At 46.1% G+C, this 24,754-nt stretch overlaps 1 protein-coding gene across 1 annotated transcript in view; it reads right to left on the bottom strand.

The window, feature by feature from the left end:
• Window positions 1-24,754, bottom strand: part of LOC135817395 (uncharacterized abhydrolase domain-containing protein DDB_G0269086-like) — a 48,521-nt gene that overhangs the window by 22,499 nt on the left and 1,268 nt on the right. Inside the window, exons 2-22 of the mRNA XM_065330572.1 lie at window positions 23,714-23,892; window positions 23,080-23,187; window positions 19,555-19,725; window positions 19,112-19,141; window positions 16,132-16,143; window positions 15,784-15,804; window positions 14,598-14,618; window positions 13,391-13,411; window positions 12,840-12,860; window positions 11,970-11,990; window positions 11,228-11,248; window positions 9,879-9,899; window positions 9,567-9,587; window positions 8,323-8,343; window positions 7,565-7,585; window positions 6,418-6,438; window positions 5,642-5,662; window positions 1,727-1,747; window positions 1,203-1,223; window positions 861-881; window positions 338-358 (exon numbers count right to left, since the gene is read on the bottom strand). Of these exons, the coding sequence (XP_065186644.1) occupies window positions 338-358; window positions 861-881; window positions 1,203-1,223; window positions 1,727-1,747; window positions 5,642-5,662; window positions 6,418-6,438; window positions 7,565-7,585; window positions 8,323-8,343; window positions 9,567-9,587; window positions 9,879-9,899; window positions 11,228-11,248; window positions 11,970-11,990; window positions 12,840-12,860; window positions 13,391-13,411; window positions 14,598-14,618; window positions 15,784-15,804; window positions 16,132-16,143; window positions 19,112-19,141; window positions 19,555-19,725; window positions 23,080-23,187; window positions 23,714-23,866 (810 nt within the window). The 5' untranslated portion in view covers window positions 23,867-23,892. The remainder of the gene's footprint in view (window positions 1-337; window positions 359-860; window positions 882-1,202; window positions 1,224-1,726; window positions 1,748-5,641; window positions 5,663-6,417; window positions 6,439-7,564; window positions 7,586-8,322; window positions 8,344-9,566; window positions 9,588-9,878; window positions 9,900-11,227; window positions 11,249-11,969; window positions 11,991-12,839; window positions 12,861-13,390; window positions 13,412-14,597; window positions 14,619-15,783; window positions 15,805-16,131; window positions 16,144-19,111; window positions 19,142-19,554; window positions 19,726-23,079; window positions 23,188-23,713; window positions 23,893-24,754) is intronic.

Raw genomic sequence — 24,754 nt, 5'->3', positions numbered from 1 at the left:
TATCCAGGGTCATTTGACTGCTAATATGATCCATTGGTCCTAAAATCCTCCTAATTGTGGTGGTCATCTGGGACAGGTGGTCGCCTTGTCAGGTTTCACTGTACTTTGACTCAAGAGTACATTTGAATCCTATTGAGATTATTCTCTGAGCAAGATTAGACCTTGTCATGTGGATCAATGAGAGAAGCAGTTTTATTGCACTTCTCTTTCAAGTATGAATGGCACGTACAATACAGCGCTGTTCTCATGCAGACATTGATTGATAGCACATAAACACTTCCCCGAAAAATGCTGTTTATTCCATGCGCGCCATGTCTCAGTTCTCGGTTCTACTTACATTTGCTTGAGCCGTGTCGGCCTAGCAAAACAGTAGCAAACACAAACATGTAAGACAGTGTCAGAAGGGTAACGGGACAGGCGCAGACAGTGTGAGAAGGGTAACGGGACAGGCGTAGACAGTGTGAAAATGACCGCAGTGGAGAAACACAAATACAACAAACGAAGGATGGCACTGCTACGTGCACCTCACAAGGATGTTAGACTGCATGGTCGGATAAGAAAGAGTAGATCCAGCCAGATCGTGCTTCAGGAAGCAAAGGAGCAGGAAGACTATCGGGATAGGTGAGGGAGCCAAACAACCAAAACGTGCTACATCGTACCCCAAGGGTTTGCTGTGAATCAGATCCAGGAAATAGGTCCCACCATGTCTGACACCAGCTCATGGACCATGTGGCAGCCATTGCAAACTGCCCCCCCCCCCTCCCCTGGGCAGGAAGGACCATCAAACAGAAATGCCCCCCCCCCCCCCCACCTCCTCTGACAATGCATTGATAATAATATCTAAACAATGTCGTCCTTACCAGTGTTTGGGCTTCATCGCGCTGCAAATTGGGGCACAGACACAGCAAGAACAGCACATACATGTATTAGACAAAACCTTTCTTTTGTTATCAATATTCAATTTCCCAGCATTCCAAAGGTGACAATGTGATCGAAATACATTATCTAAACAAAGTTGATATCTCAAATGTGGAACATTACCAATCATAAGTATTACTAGTAGATGTATTTTCAAACTGGAGAATCATGTTATTGAATTGAAAGCACACTCGCCAACACAGTACAAGATTTAGCCGAGACTGAATGCGACAACAAGATGAGGATGAGCTACCTTTTGACATACGTTTCTCTTTTCTACTTACCTCCTTAGCAGCAGTTTCCTCCTGTGCATCCACAGCATAAATACAGAAAACACGAGAAAGCAACACCAGACAGCACAGCTTACGGGGAGTTCAAACACTAATATCAAGTACCTGCACCCGGTGAGAGAGCTGCCAGCCCTGCCGGGCAAGGCCCTTGGTCTAATTCAAGAAAATAACGTTCTCCGATGATTCAAGAGTACGCTCCCAGCCTGTTCAGAGTGCTCTCTCGACAGGATCAGAGTATCATGGTGTATTTACTGAAGGGAACAGTTCTGCTAGATTTTTCTTTCGAGTGTGTACTGTGTACGGCCAAATCAACACTGCCCTGCTTCTCAAGCTCATCACTGCAACACTTCCACGTTTTCGTGCAGGCATCAATAGCCCATGAACCATGTGATAACCACCGCACACTGAACCCCCTGCATAGAAAATACCACTAATCAGTGCCGCACACCCCCCACCACCACCACCACCACTTCGGACAATGCCCTGTGATAATAATATCTAAACACATTAGTTCTTACCAGTGCTGCGGCCTCACCGCGCTGAAAATTGGCACATAAACACAGAAATAACAGCAAATATTAAGCTCAGACCCTTTTATATTAAAGAAAAAAAGGACCAAGAAACTGCAAGTTAGGCTAAATGTCCACTAACACCACCAGTTACTAAACAATCAGCTGATGCGACGACATGCGATAACAAGTTGGAAGGCTGTTGGAGTGTGCATCCAAGATGTGCTAGAGCTGTTAGCCAGTTAGTTGTAGAACGTCAGTACCGTCGGTCAGTTTCGTGCAATGTTATCGCATGAGCTGATTGTTTAGTAACTGGTGGTGTTAGTGGACATTATAGCCTAACTTGCAGTTTCTTGGTCCTTTTTTCTTTTACTATAAATGTATCCTTGGCTTTCCATCCGAGTCCATTCAGACCTTTTTCTTCTTTATATCTATGTGTATATTCAACATCTCAGGCATTCCAAATAGTTGCTGATAATGAGGTTGAAGTACAGGGTTAGAGCCAGTATAAGTGTGGAGGGAGTTGGGTAACTAGGTGCTGGGGTGTTTTTTTCTATTTTTTCTACAAAGAACACAAACCCGGCTCGAGACGAAAATAAGAACAAGAAAGATAACAAAGTTGCATGCAGGGAGAACGAAGAAACGACTAGAAGACAGAAGTTGTGGGTTGACAGAACAAACAACTATAGTGTCGGGGCTGACTACTAGTATCAACTAGCGCAGCTGTGTAGGTGGGGGGTTGTGGACTCCTCCGATCAGAGGTCTCGGTCTCCTTGCACACAACGCGCACCGTGTCTTCGTCACTCAAACACCACAGCAGCCTGCCAGTTTGGACTCAGTGACCAGTCCACCTCACCAGTGACTATAGTAATAGCACTAGTATCTATACGGGCAGATTGGTGTGGCTATTTGCGCAATGGTTAGCATCCGCTTCAGCGCATCAGAAAACCGCACCCGGCATCTCAGCTAACTCACACCAGCACCTGACATCATGTCAGAACCATCATTATCAGGCGCAAATAAGTTTGGGGTGCCAACATGTTCTGCCTTCTGACTTGTCAGCTTGACATTCTCGCAAGGTACGTTCGGGCCTGGTTTAACCCTTTCCGTGCTGGCCCCTTTTACTCCAGCAAACTGACTTTCCAGCGCACTGACTCTCCAGGTGTCGTTTTCGCTCACAGGTCCGAACGAATTTTTCTCTGGCAGTTCAGTTTACCTGGATGGATTTTCATCATCCTGGGCTTGTTGGAAAGATCAGGACCAAGCGAATCCATCCTGGTAGCTCTCAACTCAATATGCATGGCGGTGTAACTTCTATGTCCTGTCGAAACTACTTCACGATGCCTCGGAAAGGCACAGCAACTCGATCTCACATTCTTTTTCGGTTTCTTGTTCCAGTTCAGCCGATTTTCACTATTCAAACTGCGCTGCAAAGCTGAGATCCACGTACTTTCGCTGGTGTCCATTACGCATGCGCTGTACCAAAGGGAAATCCCCTGGCACGCAACAGAAAACTGCGAACGCACGAACAAAAAAACTCACGATCGCTCAGTGCCGTGAATTTTGTGTTCACACCGTCGCCGCTCCGTCAATCTTTCTCCTATCGTGAAGAACGTTATATTACTGGAAAGCTGAGCTCAATACCTTTCCAACGGTGTATCGATTGTCGCGATAGACTCATTTTTGACGGAGTTACGAAAGTTTGTACACTGATCTATGCACAGCGATATACTGCGCAAATCTCATGACGTCTATAGACGTCATTAGTCGTTTGGCGTACAGTGCGCATGACGTCTATAGACGTCATTAGCACGGAAAGGGTTAAATCTGGCTTTGGAAAACTTATCATTTTTCATTGCTGTCAGGTTCGGCATCTCTTCTCTGTGCTATGCTGATGAGTCCACACTAGACGAAACAGTTCTGTCCGCAGATTGAAGGTTCTGCCTTCTATTATGACATTTTTGCATTACCCAACGGCCGGAAAGTAGGACTGAAATTGCTGGTTTTAAGCTGATCGGTTCCCCAGAATCTTAAAACGGTTATAACTTATAAGCTATAAGGCTGTTACTGAATCATTGGTAACCAGCTCGACACATATCCTACTATTTGTGTGCTCTTGTGCATATCCATGGCCCTCACTCACTACAAGATACACACCACAACATGTGAAGTGGACACAGGTCCTCAGGCTGTCTCAACATTTCAGAGCTGATTCAAGATATTCTCATGTTTGTCCGCTCTAGTAGACTAAAGCCACAAGCGTAATCGCCTTGTCATGCATCCATTGTGCAGCACAACACTCACAGTGTTAGTTCCTGCACTGACAAGAACGTAGCTCAACAGCTACATAATTATAATATTGTGTACAGCGGAGAGTGAAAACGTAAACGAGTATTTAGGCGCTCGTTTGTTCGAAACGGTTAAAGAACTAGTTAATCGGTTAACTGGTTCACCCCTTCCGGGAGATATGCGCTCTCCGCCGATACAGAGTTAAGAACGGTTGGCCTTGGTTACTCGATCACTGCCTTCTTTGGTCTTGTTCATTTACGCGCCAGTTGAGGTTCGCGTTGCTTATTTTGGCGCTACATGGAACTTCAGTACAACTGCCATAGGCAAAGGAACACCAGGAGATGATTAAGAATTCGAATCGTTCAATCGTGGAATAACGGAATCCATTAATTTTAAAACTTCTCGTGGAAAGCAAGCCTTCATCCTTGGTGGCATATGCTACCGGAAGGACAAGCAAACTCGAGATGGAACCTTTGTTGTGACAAAGCATGGAGGAAACTTGCTGCGCTAGAAGGCAAAGTGAAGGTTTCGAGGATTTTCCCATCCCTCGTGGACATGCCGAACACTGTCATGTCCCAAGGAGGAGAAAAGTTCTCCAGAGGAGCGGCATCTCAACAATGACAGAAAAGACAACGACAACAACCGAACCTATTCTGCAGATCTACTCTGCCAGCACTGGTCAACTCCACGAAATGGATGCCCTGGCAGCATCCACGCTCCATCCTGGCTACCTCCAGAAGCTACTACACTCCTATCTCTCCGAGTACGGGCACCTCGGTCTACCGGGCACCCTTTTGGTGACTCTTTTCGTGAAAATATTACTACTCTTTAGCCAAATTTAGCTGAAATAGTGACATCATATCCCAGATTTCTGGCTCTTCACCATCAAAATGTACGTGATTAAGATTTACAGACATTTCCAAAGTGTGTGCAGGGTCCAGTACTGTACAGCAGGAAATTTTCGGACAAAACCGAATTTCGACCTTCCCTGCAGATTGTATTTTCGTACAGTGCTTCATACTAAATGCAAGTGTTTGCATGCAGTGCACATGTACATGTATTGTACATAATTATTATTTCACATGAACAAATTTTAGTACGTAATTAATTTTAGTACAAAAGAGGCCGTGTACGAAATCATCGCGTACGAAAATAAATTCCGTCCGAAAATGTTCTGCTATACAGTATATAGTACACGGGATAGTGCGCCAGGCATGGCGCACCACACGATTACGGCCGCCCCCCCCCCCCCCCCACACACACACACATTAAAGAGTTGTGGAGCCTGGCTAGAACCAGATACTACTGATCCTACTTCGAAGTACAGTATAGAGTCGCGCGCCCAAGAACGTTGTTTCCAAGGGGTTAGCCTGGGACGTTCTTATTTTTCGGCAATCTGGTTGCGTGCTTATAACACGTTCTTAGAAACAATCCGTACTGAATCATATGTATGTATCCCACAAGCTTCCAGAAACCCAACACCGACGCTCTAACTTTAGACTGTGGCGTTCTTAGACATTCAGGCTGGACGTTCTTGGGCTTCACGTTCTTCAGCGCGCGACTCTACTGTGACATAGTTCACATACATGGCTTCAGGGATAATGAGAAGTGTTTGAACCTGTCTGAACAACTTACAGCCTTTTCAGCATCTGCTTTCTGTAGCATGGCAAAAACAGAGGGGAGACAAAGCAGAACAGGATTCAATTGTATTCATTCCTCTGTTTCCTGTATGCAGCCAGGCATAGTAAGATGGTCTAAGACCGTGATTGAGAAACAGAGGGTACCAGGTTTAAGTCCTGCTTGGGAGTGGAAGGATTTTTCCAGCTGTGCTGCGACCCACAATTAATTGGGAGCTCATGGCCTGACACGAGGGAAGCATGGATGCAGCGAATGGGATGTCGGTCTTTGACCACTTTGGTAGGTCTGATTTACTCACCTCCCACAGCTTTAGGAGCTGCATCTACACCTTGATCTTTGAGGGTGGTGTTCCTGTGGATGCGGAAAATTCGGTCTCCAGGCGAGTCTCACGCAAACCGTGATTATTATTTTTTTATTGTCTTCTTGACGGCCATTTCCAACCTACTGGCCCGTGATGATGTGATTTGTGCTTGGCTGTACTTCAAAGAAGTATGTTTGCAATGTGTGTGTGGGGGGGGGGGGCATGAATGCGTGTGCTCGCACAACCTTGAAGAAGGTGGTGTGGGGGGGGGGGGGGGGGGAGCTCAATACTTCTCTTCACACAAATTTGCCATCTAAAATAAAGGACATACGCAACGTGTACATGCCCAGTACATATATGTGCAAACTTTTCAAAATGTAGAAAGCAAATTAGCCAACGCAGTATGAGATTTAGCCAAGAAAAGAAATAGCAAATGAGGATGAGCTTCAATTCGGAATGCATTCCCACTTACCTCCGTAGCAGCAAGTTTTTCCTGAGTACCCATAGCAGAACACATAAACACGCGAGAAGGCAACGCCACATGCACACACACGCACACACACACACACACACACACACACACACACACACACACACACACACACACACACACACACACACACACACACACACACACACAAACACACACACACACACACACCTCAGACTACAGACCTCAGACCTGCCCATCGCGGAAGCGATGATAGCGAACAGCTATGTTAGACATAGCAACTTGTGCTGGGATTACACCATTCAAGAGTCTGCAAGGCTGATGAATTGACCGCCACTAATTTTAGCCTTAGCACACGCACACACACACGCTCGCGCGCACACACACACACACACACACACGCACACACACACACACACACACACACACACACACACACACACACACACACACAAGATAAAGCATTGTGGATCCTGGCTAGCTCCAGACACTACTACACCCATATCTCACTCCTCCAAGTCACAGGCACCTCGGTCTACCGGGCACTCTGTAGGCGAGTTTTAGTGGAAATATTACTACTCTTTAGCCAAATTGGAAATATTACTACTCTTTAGCAAAATTTAGTTGAAACAGTGACATCATATAATGTCATATCCCAGATCTCTGTCTCTTCATTATCAAAATTTACGTGATTAAGAGTTACAGACATTTCCAAAGTGTGTGCAGGGCCCGGTACCAGACTGCCCCGATAAGAGAGATATGAGTGTAATCGTAACGTCTCCTGCGTCTTCTGCACAGCTATGGGACTAAAGCGCTGTGGGCGGTAGCCAACGTCCACGCCGATTCATTTCGTAAAAGCATTGTGGACCCTGGCTAGCGCTTGTCTCTACTGACTGTACCGTCTTTTGCATACTCTTCGGGAACAAACGTAATCATAAGAATGCCGGTGGCCTAGCGCCTGCTGCCTTTGACGGCACAGCGCGGGACATAATATAATTATACGGGATAGCGCCCAGGCATGGCGTGTCACACCATTACGGCCGGCACACACACACACACACACTAAAGAGTTGTAGACCCTGGTTAGAGCCAGATGCTACTAATCCTAACATAGTTTACATGGCTTCAGGACTAACGAGAAGTGTTTGAACTTGTCTGAACAACTTACAGCCTTTTCAGCATCTGCTTTCTGTAGCATGGCAAAAACAGAAGGGAGACAAAGCAGAACAGGATTCAATGGTATTCATTCCTCTGCTTCCTGTAAGCAGGTAGTCATACTAGTAATATGATGGTCTACTATGGTTGAGAAACAGAGGGTACCAGGTTCAAGTCCTGCTTGGGAGCGGAAGGATTTTTCCAGCCGTGCAGCGACCCACGGTCAATTGGGAACTCGTGGCCTGGCACGGGGGAAGCATGGATGCAGCGAATGGGATTTCGGTCTTTGACCACTTTGGTGTTGGGTCTGATCTACTCACCTCCCACCTCTTTAGGAGCTGCATCTGCGCCTTGATCTTCGAGGGTGGCGGCGTCCCTGCGGATGCGGAAAATTCGGTCTCCAGGCGAGTCTCACGTGAACCGTGATCCCTTTTAGTTTTACTGTCTTGTTGACAGCCATTTCTAACCTACTGGCCAGTGATGGTGTGAGTTGTGCTTCGGTGTATGTTTACAATGTGTGTGTGTGGGGGGGGGGGGGGGTGCACGAGTGCGTGTGCTCGTACGAGAATGAAGAAGGGGGGGACACAATATTCCTCTTAACAAATTTGCCATCTAAAATAAAGGACATACGCAACGTGTACATGCCCAGTACATATATGTGCAAACTTTTCAAAATGTAGAAAGCAAATTAGCCAACGCAGTATGAGATTTAGCCAAGAAAAGAAATAGCAAATGAGGATGAGCTTCAATTCGGAATGCATTCCCACTTACCTCCGTAGCAGCAAGTTTTTCCTGAGCACCCAAGCAGAACACATAAACACACGAGAAAGCAACACCACATGCACACACGAACACACACACACACACACACACAAACACACACACACACACACACACCTCAGACTACAGAACTCAGACCTGCCATTCACGGAAGCGATGATAGCGAACAGCTATGTTAGACTTAGCAACTTGTGCTGGGATTACACCATTTAACAGCTTGCAAGGCTGATGAATTGACCGCCACTAATTTCAGCCTAAGCACACACACATACACACCCACACACACGCATGCACGCGCGCGCGCACACACGCACGCGCACGCACACGCACGCGTACACACCCACACACACACACAAGTTAAATCATCGTGGATCCTGGCTAGCACCAGACACTACTACACCCATATCTCTCCTCCAAGTTACAGGCACCTCGGTCTACCGGACACCCTGTTTGGTGAGGTTTAATAATAATAATAATAATAATAATGACAGTTCGCATTTCACTCATTGCATGAGGTCAACGCATCTGTTAACAATTTCGAGCCAAGCAGCTCTATCAGAAGCAGATTGCACAGCATCCAGAAGCGACAGATTAATGCATTGTAAGTCTTTCTTGACAACGTCGATCCATCTCAGACGTGGTCGTCCTCGGGGTCGTCGTATGGTGAGGTTTAGTGGAAATAATACTACTCTTTAGTCAAATTGGAAATATTACTACTCTTTAGCCAAATTACGTTGAAATAGTGACATTATGCCAGATTCCTGGCTCTTCCCCATCAAAATGTACGTGATTCAGAGTTACAGACATTTCCAAGGTGTGTGCAGTGCCCGGTACCAGACTGCCCCGATAAGAAAGATATGAGTGTAATCGTAACGGCTTCTGCATCTGTGGGCGGTAGCCAGGGTCCACGCCGATTCATTTCGTAAAAGCATCGTGGACCCTGGCTAGCGCTGGTCTCTATTGATTGTACCGTTTTTTTTGCATAGCTTCGGGAACAAACATAAACACAAGAACGCTGGTTGCCTAGCGCCTGCTGCCCTTGGCGGCAGGTGCGGGACATATACGGGATAGCGTCCCACTCATGGCGCATCACGTGATTACGGCCGGCCCACACACCCACCCACATCAAGAAGTTTTGGACTCTCGTTAGAGCCAGATGCTACTAATCCTAACATAGTTCACATACATAGCTTCAGGAAGTATGAGAAGTGTTTGAACTTATCTGAATAACTTACAGCCTTTTCAGCATCCGCTTTCTGTTGCATGGCGAAAACAGAGGTAGACAAAGCAGAACAGGATTCAATTGTATGAGTGTGTGCGTGCTCGTACAAGCATGAAGAAGGTGGGGGGGGAGGGGTTCAATACTTCTCTTCACACAAATTTGCCATCTAAAATAAAGGACATACGCAACGTGTACATGCCCAGTACATATGTGTGCAAACTTTTCAAAATGTAGAAAGCAAATTAGCCAACGCAGTATGAGATTTAGCCAAGAAAAGAAATAGCAAATGAGGATGAGCTTCAATTCGGAATGCATTCCCACTTACCTCCGTAGCAGCAAGTTTTTCCTGAGCACCCAAGCAGAACACATAAACACACGAGAAAGCAACACCGCACACACACACACACACACACACTTGTACTTGTTGCTCACTGCCAAAACTGGTCACGTGGGTCTCCCCGGGAGAGGGGAGAGAGACTCAAAAGGAATCTTGGAAAGATGACTCAATTGGTTATTGAACCGCCCAACGGCCGACACCCCCTGAAATCCCCAAAACTCTGGGTGGACTTGAAAATGATCCCACTTATGGGCTCACCACACCTCAGTAAGTGGGTGAGGACAAGGTGCAGAAAATGGATTGACGGCATCAGGTATCCGTCCCGGGATCCAACTGCAGTTACCCCTGCCCCCAGTGAAGGTAATATTTGCACACACACACACACACACACACACACACACACACACACACACACACACACACACACACACACACACACACATACACACACACACACACACCTCAGACCTCAGACATGCCCAGTGCGGAAGCAATGATAGCGAACAGCTATGTTAGACATAGCAACTTGTGCTGGGATTACACCATTCCACAGCTTGCAAGGCTTATGAATTGACAAAATAATAATACTCTTTTGCCAAATTGGAAATATTACTACTCTTTTGCCAAGTTTTGTTGAAGTAGTGACATCATATCCCAAATCTCTGGCTCTTCACCATCAAAATGTACGTGATTCAGAGTTGCAGACATTTCCAAGGTACCGGACTGCCCCGATAAGAGAGATATGAGTGTAATCGTAACGTCTTCTGCGTCTTCTGCATAGCTATGGAACTAAAGCGCTCTGGGCGCCAGCCAGGGTCCCCTGCGCTTCATTTCGTAAAAGCATCGTGGGCCCTGGCTAGCGCTAGACTACTAATTGTACTGTCCTTTGCATAGCTTCGGGAACAAACATTAACATCAGAAATGTGGTGGCCTAGCACCTGCTGCCTTTGACGTGACGGCGCGCGACATATACGGGATAGCGCACATTATTACGGCCGGCCCACACACCCACATCAAGGAGTTATGGACCCTGGTTAGAGCCAGATGCTACTAATCCTAACATGGTTCACATACCGTAAAGTCTTGTATAAAAGCCGCGGCTTCTATGACTTTCTTGGTGAAATTTTGCCGGCTTTTTTATGAGACAGGCTTCTATACAAGACAGGTATTTCTATGTATGTCAACACTAAAACCAGGCTTATGTGTGATTTGATGGGCCCAAAATTGCGGCTTCTATTCGAGGGCGGCTTCTATTCAAGTGCGGCTTTTATACAAGACTTTACGGTGCATGGCTTCAGGAGTAATGAGAAATGTTTGAACTTGTCTGAACAACTTACAGCCTTTTCAGCATCCGCTTTCTGTAGCATGGCAAAAACAGAGGGGAGACAAAGCAGAATAGGATTCAATTGTATTCATTCCTCTGTTTCCTGTGTGCAGCCAGGCATAGTAAGATGGTCTAAGACCATGATTGAGAAACAGAGGGTACCAGGTTTAAGTCCTGCTTGGAAGCGGAAGGATTTTTCCAGCTGTGCTGCGACCCACAATTAATTGGGAACTTGTGGCCTGGCACGAGGGAAGCATGGATGCAGCGAAAGGGATTTTGGTCTTTGACCACTTTGCTGGTGGGTTTGAACTACTCGCCTCCCACCGCTTTAGGAGCTGCATCTGCGCCTTGATCTTTGAGGGTGCTGGCGTTCCTGCGGATGCGGAACATTCGGTCTCCAACCAAGTCTCACGTGATCCCTTTTAGTTTTACTGTCTTGTTGATGGCCATTTCTAACCTACCGGCGAGTGATGGTGTGATTTGTGATTCGGTGTATGCTTACAATGGGTGCATGTGTGTGTGTGGGGGGGGGGGGGCTGCATGAGTGTGTGTGCTCTTACAAGCATGAAGAAGGGGGCACAATACTTCTCTTAACAAATTTGCCATCTAAAATATAGGACATACGCAACGTGTACATGCCCAGTACATATATGTGCAAACTTTTCAAAATGTAGAAAGCAAATTAGCCAACGCAGTATGAGACAAGAAACAACAAAATGAGGATGAACTTCAATACGGGATGTATTTCCACTTACCTCCGTAGCAGCAAGTTTTTCCTGAGTACCCATAGCAAAACACAAAACACACGAGAAAGCAGCGGCACATGCACGCACACACACGCACACACACACATACACACACACATACCCACACACACATACACACACACACACACAACACACACACACACATCCGATTTCAGACCTCAGACCTGCCCATTCCGGAAGTGATGATAGCGAACAGCTATGTTAGACATAGCAACTTGTGCTGGGATTACACCATTCCACAGCTTGCAAGGCTAATGATTTGACAAATAATACTACTCTTTTGCCAAATTAGAAATATTACTACTCTTTAGCCAAATTTAAAAGTTGAAATAGTGACATCATATCCCAAATCTCTGGCTCTTCACCATCAAAATGTACGTGATTCAGAGTTACAGACATTTCCAAGGGGTGTGCAGTGCCCGGTACCAGGCTGCTCCGATAAGAGAGAGATATGAGTGTAATCGTAATGTCTTCTGTGTCTTCTGCATAGCTATGGGACTAAAGCGCTGTGGGCGCTAGCCAGGGTCCACTGCGCTTCATTTCGTAAAAGCATCGTGGACCCTGGCTAGCGCTAGACTCTACTATTTGTACCGTCTTTTGCATAGCTTCGAGGACAAACATAAACATAAGAACGGTGGTGGCCTAGCGCCTGCTGCCTTTAAAGGCAGGCATGGGACATATACGGGATAGCGTGCCACGTATGGCATATCACACGATTACAGCCGGCCCACACACACGCACATTAAAGATTTGTGGACCCTGGCTAGAGCCAGATGCTACTAATCCGAACATAGTTCACATGCAAGTACATGGCTTCAGGAATAATGAGAAATGTTTGAACTTGTCTGAACAACTTACAGCCTTTTCAGCATCTGCTTTCTGTAGCATGGCAAAAACAGAGGTAGACAAAGCAGAACAGGATTCAATTGTATTCCTCCCTCTGCTTCTTGTATGCACAAAAGAGCACTGATGATAGTAGGATGGTCTAAGACAGTGATTGAGAAACAGAGGGTGCCAGGTTCAAGTCCTGCTTGGAAGCGGAAGGATTTTTTTCCAGCCGTACTGCGACCCACAGTTAATTGGGAACTCGTTGCATGGCACGAGGGAAGCATGCATGCAGTGCATGGGATTTCGGTCTTTCACCACTTTGGTGGTGGGCCTGATCTACCCACCTTCCACCGCTTTAGGAGCTGCATCTGCGCCTTGATCTTCGAGGGTGGTGGCGTTCCTGCGGATGCGGAAAACTAGGTCTCCAGCTGAGTCTCCCATAACTTAAGCAACGTGTACATGCCTAGTGCATGCCTATAGTACATGTACAAAGCAAATTAGCCAACTCAGTACCAGATTTAGCCAAGAAAAGAAACAACAAAATGAGGATGAGCTTCAATTCGGGATTTTTTCATATTTACCTCCTTGGCAGCAAGTTTTTCCTGAGTACCCATAGCAAAACACAGAAACACACGAGAAAGCAACACCACATGCACACACACGCACGCACGCACGCACGCACGTACACACACACACGGTGAAGAGTTTTGGACCCTGGGTACTCCAGACGTACAGTATTTTTCCGGTTACAAGTCCGCCCCGGCTATGGCGTATCCGAAGGTCTTATTTCTGTCTTTAAAGTTTTCACCCAACCAAGCACCGCTTATCATTCCCTGCTACCAACACATTAACATATCACACAGACACTCCTCATTGGAGGGTGAAACGTCCAAATCCTGGAAAAAGGCAAATAAACTGGCAAAAATGAGTACACGTGGCGCACGTGTGCATGCAGTGAAGGTCATTAATTTTTTGGAAGTTGCCGGTAGTTCCGGGTTGTAAGTCGAATCCCGGATGAAAGACGACCCCCGACTTTTCTCTTTTGACTTTTAGTCGTAAAAGGTGGACTTACAACCGGTCAAATATGGTGCGTCACTTTATCAGTGACATCAGACATATTTTGGATAGCCATAATTGTACATTCGGCCAGCTTCAAATCATGTTTGAGTCGCAACAAGTGTCTGCAAAGGCACACCAATTCAGATCCATCATGTCACCAAGCCGCGGCACCAGGTGAAGCATAGCCTTAGACCTGCTACACTGGAGGTGAGCGTGGCTGCAGGTTGCTGATCTTCAAGTGCAGTACTTTCGGTTATGGAAGAACTGGGGTGTCAGCCTCCTAGCCTACACCATTCCTATGTTCACAGTCTGTGGACAGTTGAGTCACTGTGTATACATTGGTATGCTGTGCCAGGGTGGAATTCTAGCCTGGTCGTTCTTCGGTACCCAACAGTTCTGTATCCGAAACATCGCATTTCATTAGGTATGACTTTACTTTTAGAACACTGAACAGCAATCCCTTTTCTAAGCACTCGCAGACTCCATTGCAGCCACTCACACATTACAGGGTTGAATAGTTTTTCACCCTGAAGATGGGCCATGCCCGAAAATTTGGTGCATTCCATTCGTATCTAATATCATTGTTTTTTTTGGAAGTGAAGTGAACTTATGCAGCGAAGAGACCGTAGTTGGAGAGTTTGAAGTGAGGAACAGCAATCCCGTCAGAACAATGGCCGTTAAAGTGAATGGATGATTTTAAATTGGCAGTGAGAATGCACTTGTACTTACGATGTCTTCCGCTTCTTTTTTCTGTGGAAAAATAAGGAAATATAGATGGGACAACAGAAGTTGAAAAACATTTCTGACTGTGTAATGTACCATGCTACAGAGTAAATACATAATCCTGCATTTCGGGTTCGAGAACTATGCGAATAAATTGCTCAAGGAAATATACTTCTTCGATCTTATCAAATAAGAACACTACTGGTGTTATAGGAGAGCTGGCTTTGGACAACTATGACACAGATCATGTGGATCAAGCAACCGCTAATCCTTGCTCCCCTATCTACTCACATGGCAAGTAAAGCAGGTCTGCATTTACATGTGATGTCACTATGATGTAACTACGCTGCAGTACAGTGCATTCTTGAACAACAGCTGTTCATTAGGAAATTAGGTCACCTACCTTCTGCTGCTTTCTCTCTAGAGCAGAAAGAGCAGCAGGGTAGGTGGTCTGATGTGTCAGTAATTTCCTACTTCAAGTAGTACTATTGTGGACATTGAAATCCGGTGGAATGCCCCTGAACCGGAGCCCTTACTGCCTTGGCGCGTACATGCACTGTAGTTCACGCACACACTGTAAAAATGGACCAGCAGTGCTCGTTGCTGCAAGACCAGCATCCCGTAGCTGCTTGACTTCTCAACGGATTTCAATGTCCACAACCGTACTTGACCGTTGGGCTACAGCCCGTACAGGTCAATATACATACTGTATCAGCAGAAATATTCGTCTGGAATTTAATTTCGTCTTTTTCGTCCAAGGAGGTTTTGGACTAAATTAAATGCCGGACGAATGTCGATTTGTCCAGCCTTTCAATACACTCTTATGATCCATGGACGACATTTACAGCCAGCCGAACTCCCTTTCTTTGGAGTTGGACGAAATTATTGACCGACGAAATTTTCTGCCTGTACAGTACTCCGTGAAGACCAAACTTCAAGTCGCAATAGCTATTCATGTGAACACGTGCTGTGTCTTGAGATAGCCATGCATGCATACATGCAAGCAAGCACAACCAGTCCGTAGAGTAGCAAGGGAAAGGAGACCCTGAACCAGAGCATGCGCGCGTACATGAATGATGCTCTCGAGGTAGAAATAATATTACGCCAGTCTCGTACTGTACAAGTACATATTATATAACAATAATACAAGTGCATGTATCACAACATCATCACCTCAACCACAGTAACTTACGGCCTTCTCTGCTGCTTCTTTCTGTGAGAACATACAAGAATGAGGATAGCAGAGAGGAGAGTTAGTCGCACAACCATGACATTGTCTCCGAGGTGTATCTTCCCCATGATGATAGTTCAAGAGGCAATAATAAGCTGCGTCCCACTGACCTTGGCTATATCTGAGTGGTCTGCCAGCCCACGGCATCATTGCATTACATAAACCATTTTGCACATCTATTATTATTGTTTTGTGTTTGTCCAGTTCTTTCTCCAACTGCAACCTCCCCCCCCCCCCCCCTCTCTCTCTCTCTATCTATCTATCTATCTCTCTATCTCTCTCTATCCAAGACATAACATTCGTACTTACATCAGCAGCAGCCTGCAAATCCCGCCAGATTGATCACAGATGAGGGAAGGAAAACACAGAACACAACACACATCAGTAGAACTGCATGTTCTTGGGCAATAGGCTGGGACTAAGAAATCATGATCAAACATATGAGAAGAACAAGCATTGCATTAGCCCATGTCTCAGCGAATATCAGGCAACGGTTACAGCTGTGAAACACACACTGAGATAAGCATCATCCCGGCACTGAAATCAGTGACCAATCCCAGATGTCACCATGATTGCTTGGCCTGGGAGTATGCACTTGAGTTGACTGTGGTGAGGACTGTCTCCGTGCTCGCAAGTGCAATACCTTGCCCATACGCACAAACCTGGATCCTAAGGTGCGCAGCCAGTGCTTAATCGATCACAGTCCGTCATTACAAACGGTCCTATTCGACATCTAAATTTCGTCTAGGCGATGGTTACAGACAACTCAAGTTTGGATTATGTAAAGGGAGACACAGAAAAGAGAGAGGCAGAGAGACACAGAGACCAAAACAAAGAAACAAAGGAAAGAATATAACAAAGAAAGAGTAGACACGGATATGGTAGAAGAATCCAGGAGGAAAACTGCAGCAAAGCAACACCTCGAGAGTTGAACAAGATAATTGAATGCCAACATATCATCGTGCCGCAAAAAGAGTACAAAAGCCAGTACAAAACAAAATTGCAAATGAATATCGGTGGAAATGGCTTCATCAAGGGATCTCATTCTATTCCAGGATTGCAAAATTCACTTTTTCCATGTACCCTAAAATAGAAGGGGAAGTGCATCGATTTCGGAAGTTCATTGTTCACCCATTCACTACGAGGGAAAAAAGCAAAGAATCCTTTTTGAGAAGAATAGGTAGCAGATAATTTTAGAAACCTCTAAAACATGTTGTTACGTGGAGTTTGGATGGCATTACAATCAACCTCCAGCATATTAATGAGTGTTCAGCCCCAGTCAACACCTTGAACACGACGATGGGGAAGCACTGTGATAAAGCCAGGCTATTCACCAGTGACTTACTCATGCACCTATAGTACGCCATTGGTAACCTGTTGCCGGGGTTTAAGTTAATAATGGCAAGCTCATGCATTTCATTAGCCATGGGTATTGTTGGTTGTTGGGGTTCATAACGTATAGCAACACGAAAGGCCATCACCCGTGAATACCGTCATTGCCGCTGTGTATGACAGGGAGGCCGGCGAGGGTCATGCATTTTTCAACTACTCGGAACGGCATGTCGTGACAAACGATACGATGCCGTGACAGTTGGTATAATGTTACAACAATCCTTGCAATCACCTGAAAAATAAAAGTCAGCACAGCCCGTCAAAGCCCCAGCTCAGTATTGTAGTGCAATGGAAATTGTTGTTGTAGGAATGAGATGCGTGGTATCAACATCTTTTGGCTCTCCATCTGACAGCGACCTAAGGTCAAGATCAATGTAAACTGACTGCCCGTCACGAACAGCAGTGTCATCAGCTACAAGGGGTTCACTTTCATCTCCATACGCCAGGATAATGTTCAGTACAGTCTCTGAGTGCTGCGGGGACGTATTGTCATTGCCAGGTGCCGTCTTTGACTGCTGCTGTTGGGACGTATTGTCATTGTCAGGTGCTGTCTCTGACTGCTGCTGTGGGAACGTTTTGTCATCATCCAGTATTGTCTCTGACTGCTGCTCTTGGGACGTATTGTCATCGCCAGGTACTGTCTCTGACTGCTGCTCTGGGGACGTATTGTCATCATCCAATACTGTCTCTGACTTCTGCGGGGACGTATTGGCATCGCCCAGTACTGTATCTGATTGCTGTGGGGATGTATTTTCATCGTCCAGTACTGTCTTCGACTGCTGCGGGGATGTATCGTCATCGCCCAGTACTGTCTTTGACTGCTGCGGGGATGTATTGTCATCGTCCAGTACTGTCTTTGACTGCTGCGGGGATGTATTGTTATCGCCCAGTGCTGTCTTTGACTGCTGCGGGGACGTAGTGTCATCGTCCAGTGCCTCAGGTGCAGCCTGTGCAGAGACCTGCAGACGACAACAGACCGATGCGCTGGGTAGCAGCGATCTTGAGTCCATCTCTGAGAGAGCACTCCCTTCCCACACAGGCCATTAGACATCGGGATGGGCAGGAAGATGTTGAGCAGCAATGCTGCATAATTCTCTATCCTAGTACATCCGGCAATGCCTCAAGTTCTTATCAAGACATCAGGGATGGAAATGTTATCCATAATCATATCTTGGGTAACCAGCAATGCAGGCACAGGTAGGCTGCCATTACATTCTGTGCCATGCTCTATTTAAGCCATGCCACCAAGCAACAAGCATGCGATATGGTAACAACTGACCAGCCCCAATCCCCATCTCCATTACCGCACAATGGAAATTTTACGAACCTAAAAGTAGCGCCTTTGGCGGTGATAGTTGAAGAATTTGATTGCTGCCAATTGTGAGCTCATACAGGCTACCAAACATGTGGGGTCAATTATTTTGGCATGAGGTATGAGCTCCACTTTGTGAGTGACCAACTTCTGCACAAAAAAACTTGATCACACGAATATATGATGTATAATTGGCTCTAAGTCAAATCCTAGATTTAAATGGAACCCTGAAAAGTACAATACATACATGCAACGTGGTTTGCCTATAAAAATGCAATTCAAAGGCAAAGTTCCGTTTCGTTTCGTTTCGTCTCCGTGTAAACGCAGCCCAATGTCACGTCAATCACGTCAATTCTCGGCACCCAGAAGTAACTGGGCATTCTCCATCTGCATGCAATAATTATTTTCAAAATGAAACTCCTAAAACCCACCCACCCCCAAACGAAAACTTTTCGTGTTGGAAAAACTATTGCCGTATTGGCAACCTTGGACAGCCCCTAATACTCTTCAACAACTTGGCAAACGTCTATGGGTAGCTTGTGAACAGTATAGTGTACATATAATTATCTTAAGTCATAATCTGACCTTTTCTGCCTCACTCGGCCCGGGTGGATCCTAGCAGGAGAGAATAGTACATGCACACACACACAGAGAATGATGTCCATAAGAACATCGCAGCTTCTTTGATACAACACCATCTGACTCAGCACACAGAACACTACCAGCTATGAGATGTTGTTATGAAGGATTTATCACGCTTTTCCATTACTCTCTCCCATCCGATTGTATGAACAGTTTGAAGTACTGAAGTGAATCAAATCCGTGACACCATACTGCTATTCGGTACTCTTCGTAGTTGTACTTCTGTACTGTTGAGCTATCCGAATTCAAATAAACACTAAAAAAGCAAAATAAAAAACCATAACTTCACTACACTTTCTTCTTTGCCAAACTAAGGACTGATACAAAGACAGCATGAGCACAAAGCAATTATAATCACAATCATCGGCTAGAAATTGAGCTCATACCAGTTTCACAGTTGGCTTTTTGCCGTTGATTTCGGGCACCTTCTTTGCGGCCTCATCCATCTTGGCCTTGTCACCGCTCTCAGCGGCTTTCTGCAACTCCTTCAGAAACTTCACCACAGCCTCTCTAGCCTGAGAGACTTTCTCCAGGTCGGCTTTCTTGTCTTGAGCCCCCTGTAGAGCAAGTACACAACGTCACAATGGAGAGTTTCTGCATTCTTGTAATTATTATTGCTGTGTCATACTAAGATACTGGCGTGGCTAATGAAATCCAACCCAAGTGCCGAAAGCAATGCCGTGCATTTAAATTACAGTAAAATGTGTCAGGGCAACCACTCTCTGATAAGACCACCACCTGTCGCAGAGGACCGCTGCAACTAGGATCAAGAGATGCTATTTCCAGTCAAATTACCCCAGTGGATAAGGAGACCACCTGTACATAGCGACATGTTGAAGATCCCTTAAGCGGTCGCCTTGGACAGTTTCACTGTATATCATATACCAGGGACGTCGGAAGGTATTTTAGTGTGGTACGGTTAGCCATCTGAAGTACAATTTGCTCGCGAGGGAGGGGTGCCGAGCCGAAATTTTGGAAATTTAGAGCCCAGATCAGTGTGTTTTATTGATTCTCGGGGTACCTGGGGCAAAAAGTGGTACGGTCAATACCGTAGTGACCGTACCGTGTCCGACGCCCCTGATACGGTCCAAACAACCCACCCGAGGGCCACAGCGGCCGCATGAGCCTTGACACTGCTTTCGGTAAGGGGGGGGGGGGGGGGTTGGATTTCTTTGGCCACTACTGTACATAGACCTCTTGAGATTTCTGCGATCAACTTTCTGTGATCAACTTTCTGTGATCATCTTGCCTTTGCCTAGTCATTTGAAAAAGTTCAACCAAAAAGGCTAAGCAAACCGTGTTGTTGACTCGTTAGCTACCGCTGTGATACGGAAACAGGACTTGACCAGACAGTAAGAGGTGCGGGCAATCGCACAAGCCAGTGCGCAACGCTTCTTCCACTGTGATATATTACGGCTAGATTATTCGAATCAGATTATTCGAACAGGCTCCAGTTTCGACTGTTCTGCATCTCCATTACATGGGGCATGGATATTTTCGGTACATATAATCTTCCTCTGCTGATACAATTATGTACTCGTAGGATGAGCCCACTTGAAAGACATGCACAGAGCTGCCTACCCGTCCGATTTTTCGGACAGTGTCTGATTTTTGAAGGCTCTTCCGAATACTGGTCCGAAAAAGGATACGTCCCAAAGCAGCCGAAAATGTCAGGGATCAGTACTTTCCTATGCGGAAGTCCTGTATTTCCACTTTTGAGCGAGCGAATTTTCTTCGTATCTTGGGCGATATTTTGAATTCTCTCAAAAAAATTGCTGAGAACAACTTTTAGTAATTCGCACTATGTGGACAGCCTTGGCCGGGGGGGGGGGGGGGGGGGGGGGGGATTGGCGCTAAAGGGTGTCAGAATTTGGGGGAAAACTATTTGGCAGCACTGCATGTAGATCTACACTAAAGAATATTCGCTGCATCCATGTTCACCAATCACCAATCACCAATCACCATGATCTGATGATCACAGACTGTAAAGGGCAAGAACTGTAAACGTAAACCTACAGTTGACTTGTAGGTAGTGGTTGTGGTGTTCGCTCATCCCGCCCAAACATGGTGCAGATCCCATCGAAACATCGGAAGAGTTGGGGTCGACAGTCATCATGGCCATAGAATAATGATGCTGGGGGAACTCCATTTCCAACATAATCCGCTGCCCAGGTTTCCGCTAGAAGGGTTCCTCTAGAAGGGTTTCGCCCTTCATCAGCTGTACAGGCAAAGAGGTCCGGGTGACGGATCTCGCGGCCTCGCTATGTACTGCAACAGCGCATTACCAGGAATGCATCAACTGCGCGCGGAACGACCAAATGAAGCGTGCGCTTCTTCACCACAAAATGTATGTGGTGGCTAGCCCACGGCGAGCTGGCCGGTGGGAGTAGCAGCTAGCAGAGCCATGCTTTGGTCCTTTTTGGAGTTTACTCACTGGTCTGTTGTCCGCCAGTTGGACGAAAAAACCAGCCGCTGAGCCTCAGTTGGTTGGTTAGGACAAGTACGGCCTGAAGTGAAGGCGACTACTGACCAGCGAAGCTGGCAAACAAAACAAGGGCTTCGGCCAGTTAGGGTGGCAACACTCGACTTCAGAGTCCCTCAAACATCCAACACAGTCTCTTCGCTGCGTAGATTCCACGTCACTAAAAAGTGTTCACCAAATTTTCAGGCATGGCTCATCATCGCGGTGAAAACACTTCAAACAGTAAATTCCAGTAAACGCAAACAAAACCGGAAACTGGAAACTGATTACAGTAAATACTATACTACTGTAGCTAGCATGCTGTGAGGCGATGTAGCCAGTGTAGGAAAGTGATCAGAAGTGTGGGGGAAAGGTGCTAGAAATCGGTGTGTATCGGTATGTGTGGAGAGAGAGAGAGAGTAGCAGCACTGGTGATAGGTGTTAGGAGAAAGGAAGGGAGGGAGAGAAGTGATATGAAGAGCTATGTCTGTGTCAGTGTACATGTATGTGCGAATGTGTTAGTGCGACATAGGAAATACTTCAAATAGAATGCAGAAGCATGCAGTGTTGCTGGGTCCATACGTGTGATGGTGAAGTCAACGATTAGATGAGACAAACAGTTAACATGGTTAGCACACATATACACCAAACTCCCAAAGTGACCAAACATTATTGTGCCATTATTTGCAACATCACAGTCTGTATCACAAGACAACACCAGCATACATCACAAGTATTCCACACTGTGTCCAGCAGTCTCTAGCCACGATCCCTGTTCACACTTGGACATAATTATCATGATTCATGTATATCACGGATGATCATTCATTGTTTCACGTATACGACCACAGGACGACGGGACGACTGTCCGGCGCCGGCGATGCGTTCGTGATCGGTGTAGACGTGATAGCTTGGTGTGTGTGGTAAACATAATGTTCTCCCCGGAGCGTCTCCAGCGCTTGCACAATCATTCATAGTCATCGGCCTCTTTGCAATGCTCGATCCTCAAGCCTCGCGACTTCCCCAAACAACCATAGCCTCACGTTTTTACCTGGCTTATAGTACACTAGTCGTTATGCGAATGTACGTCATCAGTTGAGATGCTTTGGCATAGTCGCGGACTCGCAGTACATTAACATGTACAGTGCCGCACTTGCACTAGCGGCTCACGCAGCGCCCGTTGGAAAATCTGCTGACTCACGCTGTATACTTGAGCCCATTTGAAAACCCCCATGAAATCATTCGCATAACCTCTATAGTATAGGGCAGGTTCGAGTCCTAGTCGTGTAACCCAAACATTGCCAAAGGCATCTACATCTAGAGATGACTTCGGACCAAGCACAGAGCATCAGCAAAGAGTTGGAAAGCACATTTCGTCATCACTGCATGTATAATTTTTAAAATTTGTAGATGACAATCACATGTCATTGTACCAAAGTCATGTACTTACGAATACCGTGGGAGGGCCACCCAGACCACAGCACATGTTGTTCACTTTCATCTGCGCAAATTCCATGGCCTTGACGATTGCTTTACCAGTTTTTTCGGGCCAGTTATCCTGCGAGAAGAATGAAGCAGAATCATGACAGGCCGCAATACTGGTACTTGTACTCGGCACAAAGTTTGTATTACAATCAGCAAAATGTGAGAACAACAATGGACAGAGTGCTCAACACATTCAAATGACTGTAATCAGGGCTTGTTGTTATAACTGTGACGACTACTGCAATGCTGGTACTATGTAGTATCCTTTCTTGGATAACGAAGAGCGCTGGATAATAACAAATCACCACGAAATAACCACGGGAGGTGGAGAAGAAGGAGATATCGAGGTGGTAGGAAGACATTTTGGCTATAGGGGAGCGTGATCAGTGATACATACTGGTCGAGTAGGGTTACTACCTTTCTTCTATGTGCATCGTCTTCAATTGCTTTGCCTTATATGTACTTGTACATTTTACATACCGGTACTGTAGTACAAAATTGTCATTGTCCGCCGCCCCCTCCCCCCCCTCCCCGATAAAAATGATATACGTGTACTCAGCCAGTGCCTCTGGGCCGGAGTGCCAGCTGAGCCTGCCTACCTCAACCTTGGCTGACGCGGCTTTGATATCATCGGGAGTCTTCATGTCCTCGATGGTTTTGGTCAGCGAATCATACGTGGCCTGGACGCCTTTTTGGAACTGTGCGTCCAGCCTCTGAAACTCCTGAGCTATATCGGAAACAGCGCAGCCCATGATGGCAGTAGACCGGTGCGACTGGTCTGCAGAGAACAACACGGTCACGAATACTCAGTAACTTACGTCCACACAAGTCATCATATTTACATACTTACTAACAGTACTCCCGCCAGAGTTCGCGGATTGCTATGGAAACAATCAAGGACCGAATTGGCGTATACATGTACGTCTACATGGGTGGCGGAGTTTTTATCATGTACTTCAAGCTCATGTACTGCTATTTCAGTGGTCAGGGATCAAGAGAAAGAGTTGCAACAAAAGTCCAAGGTTACTGCACTACAAGACACTGGTGAAACGGTTATTTATACTACTCGGTTGCAGGTCACAGGGGTTGTATAATCTGTGATCTGCTGTTTTGACTCTGCTGCATGCGAAGGCAGAACAGTGAGGGACCAATACAGGTACTAGGCATATGCGGATATTAAATGCCGGCAGAAAATTGGCAGAATTCGGTACTTTTTCTGGTACGTTTCATGCATGTTTGGTATGTGGTTAAAGAAATGAAGCTGAATTCGAGGAATTGCCCGCCATAAGGTTTGTATGGTTCTGCCAATTTCACTGATTTTCGAGCAGAATCGGCCACCTTTTCGAGCATTATCCGCCAATGCCTAACCAATACAGACTGTGGGTTTAGTCACTGTAACACTGTAACGTTTTACGAACAAAACCACTCGTTGTGAACAGCATGCATGCCTGATATTCTACAATGGCCAAACGCTACATTGCAATCATAGTCAGTCTCCAAGAAGTACATGGGTAAGAGGTCTGAGAAAGTACATGACTTGTATTAATCCCAGCTTTCGCAGTCAAGAGGTCCCCAGTCGAGGCAAGGGTGTCGCCATAAATACTGAAATCATTCATCATTTGCGGGGAAGGGAGGGCGAT

The sequence above is a fragment of the Sycon ciliatum genome, chromosome 5, assembly GCF_964019385.1.
Source record: "Sycon ciliatum chromosome 5, ocSycCili1.1, whole genome shotgun sequence".
Taxonomy (NCBI): Eukaryota; Metazoa; Porifera; class Calcarea; order Leucosolenida; family Sycettidae; genus Sycon; species Sycon ciliatum.
Note: the sequence above shows the minus strand (reverse complement) of the source record. Positions and strands in the feature narration are given on the sequence as shown.